The sequence below is a fragment of the Solea senegalensis genome, unplaced genomic scaffold (assembly GCF_019176455.1).
Source record: "Solea senegalensis isolate Sse05_10M unplaced genomic scaffold, IFAPA_SoseM_1 scf7180000014831, whole genome shotgun sequence".
Classification (NCBI taxonomy): domain Eukaryota; kingdom Metazoa; phylum Chordata; class Actinopteri; order Pleuronectiformes; family Soleidae; genus Solea; species Solea senegalensis.
Window position 1 is genome coordinate 3243 of NW_025321141.1, and position 4792 is coordinate 8034.

Genomic DNA, 4792 nt, shown 5'->3' on the forward strand with positions numbered 1-4792 from the left:
ATATATTAAACATACTCATATATTATGTAAAAAGAAAAGAGTGAAAGATGATCAGAGTGAGTGTGTTTTACTCTTGTTAAAGTTTGCGTTATCTGTCAAGTGTGTCATCCGTGAAGTGTGTTGCTTTGTTGTGAGGCCAGTTTTAAGTATTAAGTAGTGTTGAAATCTCTCTCTCTCTCTCAATTTACAAACAAGGAGGAGCTGAGAATCTCCGGGGTTTCTCTTGGATCCTGCTCCTCAAATATAAAGCTCCCCCCATGATCATCATCATCCACCAGGAAAGACTGAATCATAAGTCACTAGAAGGAACACAGCTCATGTGCGCGCTCTGCTCACACCTGCCTGCAGCCTGTAGCTCCACTGATCCACGGCTGGATTTTCCTTTTAAAAAAACCGCTGAAGTTGTTGCGCACATTTCATTTTGTATTATTATTATTATTATTATTATTTATTCCCCCCTTCAGTGTCGCGCGTGATCAGACAGAGCGCAACTTAGTCCAAGAGAAAGTGTGAGGCGCATCTCAAGTTTTTGGAGCGCGCAGATGGCAGCCCTCATCAGCGCGTACTCGTCGTGGCCGGAGTCCTTCGAGTGTCCTCCCGGAGACGTGGACGTGACCGACGTTCATGGTCCGCACAGGAACCCCGCGGACAAGACGCCGGAGCCGCGGATCAGGCGGCCAATGAACGCGTTCATGGTCTGGGCCAAAGATGAGCGCAAACGGCTGGCGGTGCAAAATCCGGACCTGCACAACGCAGAGCTCAGCAAAATGTTGGGTGAGGAAAAACTTATCCAAACATTACTATTATTATTATTGTTATTATTATTATTATTATTATTACTACAACATATTTAGTTTGCCAAATTTCCACAGGCCTTTGTCATTTTTATAAAAGTGTTTTACTGTTTATGTCCAGTTTCACGGACATTAATAAACATGTCAAAGTCTCCTTAATGTAAAAGTTAGTCTCACTTCTCCGTTAAATTCGTTTGAAGTTCACATCCATGTTATTATTATTGAATATGCGTTTGATTTGATCTGTTTTAAATTCCTGTGAAACCACACGAGGACAACACCAGAACATAATTGCACGAAACGAAAATGTAAACTATGACTTCACGGTGATTGATAATTTCAGAGATGATCTCAGGAAATCATTTATTTACTGCTAAGTTTCCTAAATAAAGTTTAGAGGTAAAAAAATGTACAAGCAGTTTTGTATGAAGTTTGAACTCCGACTTTTTTTAATCATCACGCAAATGCAAAATAAAGACTCCAAAAACTTAATAAATTGTTTTATATAAATTTGAACCAGTTTGTAAATGTCATTTCTCATTTGTCTGATTTTAGAAAACTTGTTTTAATTTCACCTTAAATTTGAATAACCTCATTCTTTTATATTTTATTAAACACAATACAAGCCTACAGCATTTTCTTTTAAATATGTTTTAATGTCTCATAGTTTTAATAGTTACTGTACAATTTATACTATCCATGTTTATACTGAATTATAACATAAATCAGGCTTTTTTTTATTTGTCTTTTTTAAAATATGTTGAAGCATATTTTGGATTTCAGATCAAATAAACAAATGAAAAAACAACTCTGTCTTTTTTTTTTATTCAGGGAAATCATGGAAGGCCTTGACTCCCACACAGAAGAGGCCCTACGTGGAGGAAGCAGAGAGGCTCCGGGTTCAGCACATGCAGGACTACCCTAACTACAAGTATCGGCCTCGCCGGAAGAAGCAGCTGAAGCGCATCTGCAAGCGAGTGGACCCCGCATTCCTCCTGAGTGGACTGGCCCCCGATCAGAACACGCTGCCTGAGCAGCGAGTCCTCTGTCACCCCCCTGACAAAGACGAGACCAGCCCTAATTGTGTCAACGGCGGGTTTTCCAGTCCCAGCCCGGCTCTGCCCAGCGTCAGAAGCTTCAGAGACCCTGCGGGTTCCAACAGCAGCTTCGACACCTACCCCTACGGTCTGCCCACTCCTCCTGAGATGTCCCCCTTAGATGCCATGGACCACGAGCACGTACCCCCCTCCTACTACTCAGCGTCTGGCAGCTCTTGTCCAGACGAGCACCATCAGAACCAGACACACATTGGCAGCCCGCCCCCTTACCACACTGACTACACCCAAATCCACTGTGGAGGCACACACATAGCTCACATCTCTCACATGTCCCAAACTGGAGGCGGCACTGGACTGATCCCCGGCCCTCCGCTGTCATACTACAGTACCTCGTCCTTCCCCCAGATTCACCACGGGCTTCACCAGGGCCATATGGGTCAGCTGTCCCCCCCACCAGAGACACACGGCCACCTGGAGACTCTAGACCAGCTGAGCCAGGCTGAGCTGCTGGGAGAGGTGGACCGCAATGAGTTTGATCAGTACCTGAACTCTACAGGGGCCGGGTACCACCCGGAGCAGGGCGGCGGCGGTGGCGGCATGACTGTGACTGGACACATCCAGGTGGCTTCAGCCGCCACAGTGTCTGCCACCGTGTGTCCCAGTAGCAGCACAGAAACCAGCCTCATTTCTGTGCTGGCTGATGCGACAGCGGCCTACTACAACAACTACGGCATCTCATAAGCTAAGTTCAGACACTACAGCCATAAAAATGGGTGAAGACACTTGGGGATAACGTTGCACTTGGCCGCTGATACGGGGACCGATCTCATTATTAGCATCTATCGGCAACTTTATCCCACCATGATTAAAAAAAACAAAAAACTGATTACTGAGCAATATGATTGTCTGGAGCCGAGGACAGAGCAAAGATCAATTGGAGGAACATGAAGAAAGGGAGATGGACACCTCAGGGATGCAGACTCAAACTAAAGTATGCCACCTCCAGTTGTTGTGAAGTTTCCAAACCAGATGAACAATCGTGAAAAAAAAATAAAATAGAAAGACTTGTCGTCCACTTGTAAATGTCACCACTTAACTGTTGCCACTGTTGTACAGATGCTCTCGATGCTAATTTAAGTCCTTTGATGTTTCACACTAAAATGCTAACTGTAATGCTTATTATCGACGCTTTCCACTCGAATGTTTGTATTGTTATTATTATGTTCTTACTCCCACTAGTTTGGGAGTCTTACCTCAGTAGTTGTAATTGAATGAGGTCGTAGTTGGACATTTCTTATGCAATTTAACATCGTGTATTATGACGAGAAAAAAAAAGACGTTTATACTTCTTCTCCAGTACTTAATAATATATATATATATATATAATCATAACCTCTAGGATGAAAAATAATAATGGTAACTAAAAGTGTATGCTGATTTAGGTTTGTGACGGACAATAATTTAAAAATAAAGGTCAAATTTTTTATATTATTGCAAGTCTCCTCGGATAATGTGCCCACAGATTCACGTTTAAACTTAAAATCCAACTGAATAAAAACAATAAAACAAAGTAGGGCTCTAATAGAATGTGGAAAACGTGGTGTGCTGCTTGTCCATCTTGGAATCCAGTGGCACGCCATGTTTTCCTCTATTTTTGGGCTCCATGTCCCTCTACTACTGCAAGTGGCCCATTATGACACTGCTCGCTTTTTCCACCCTCCATCACATCATCCTTCTTCATCCGGCTCCTCTCGCTTTCAATTCATCCCAGGCTTCAGAGGATTAGTGTAAAGGAGGCACAGCCGTCGCCACCCGCCTCCATCTCAAACCGTCCTTTGTTTTCCTGGAGTCTTATTCTGGATGCCATTCTTACGCTCTCTGAGCACTCCCCACACCCACCACCACCACCCCTTCATCCCATGTTATATCTTGCTGATGCAGACCTTTCGTAATCTGTGCAAAAAATAAAAATAAAATCCCAGGCGTCGTTGACTGTTTTACGCCCTCATTTACACCCCCCCCCCACCACACTCACACACACACTCACTCTCCTCCCCTTCTCACCCTTCTCTGTTCCCTTGAAAAAAAAATCTTTTTCGATAAAAGGAATTCGGGGAGCTTTTGGACAAATCCTGGAGTCTGGCTGGGTCTTCCTGCATTTTTTGGGAACGGTTGAGTCGTGCTTCTTGTAAAAAGGATGTGGCAGAGGAGCGGTGTTTCCTGGCTGATAAGGAAAAAGCCTCTCTCCGTCAGGATGTTTGGGCCTGGCTGGGCCCTGCATTAAAGAGCCAGAGAGAGGGAAGGGAACCCGCTGTTCAGTGAGTGGGAGGAAACTCCGCCGTGCTGATTAGCATCTTACGTACCCGTCTTTACTTTTAACCACAGGAGAAACTTTTTTCAACCTGGCTTGTTGTGCAGTGACCACAGAAATTGTGTTGAACATACATGAAAATGACCTCGCTTCTAAGCCTGAATGTGCTTTCATTACACACAGTCCAGCACTATAAACTGACCTGAATGACAACATTCATCATACTGCCTACATATTGTGCTCTTTTGTCATTGGGGTTACATCATTACCCTTTGTGGCTGCAGGGATTCCAAACTCTGCAGAGGCTCCATTTTGGACGTGGCAAAATCGGACGGGTGGTGCCCCAGGCACTCGGGGTGAGAAAGTAGTCTGTGGTGTGGCATCAGCCCCAGAGTTGTTGGTTGGGGGGGGGAGGGGGGGCAGGGTCAGGTCAGGGTGCTGCTGAAGACTCCCTTGGTAAAGACGCTCTGCAGTGTCTCAATAATCACATCCACCACCTCAGGGTAGGACGTGGCAACACCGGCAAGGACAAAGAGTCAACACACGGCATCAACGCAGCGTCCTCTCATCAGACATAACATAACATTACAGTCATAATTACATTTGTACATATGTATATATATATATAT

At 44.5% G+C, this 4792-nt stretch overlaps 1 protein-coding gene across 1 annotated transcript; it reads left to right on the top strand.

Moving 5' to 3' along the window:
* The first annotated feature begins 278 nt into the window (after positions 1-278).
* Positions 279-3343, top strand: LOC122761585 (transcription factor Sox-7-like). Its single transcript, XM_044016802.1, has 2 exons — positions 279-774; positions 1626-3343. Exons 1-2 carry the CDS (start codon positions 543-545, stop codon positions 2591-2593), a joined length of 1200 nt encoding a protein of 399 aa, XP_043872737.1. The 5' UTR covers positions 279-542; the 3' UTR covers positions 2594-3343.
* Positions 3344-4792: the final 1449 nt, after the last annotated feature.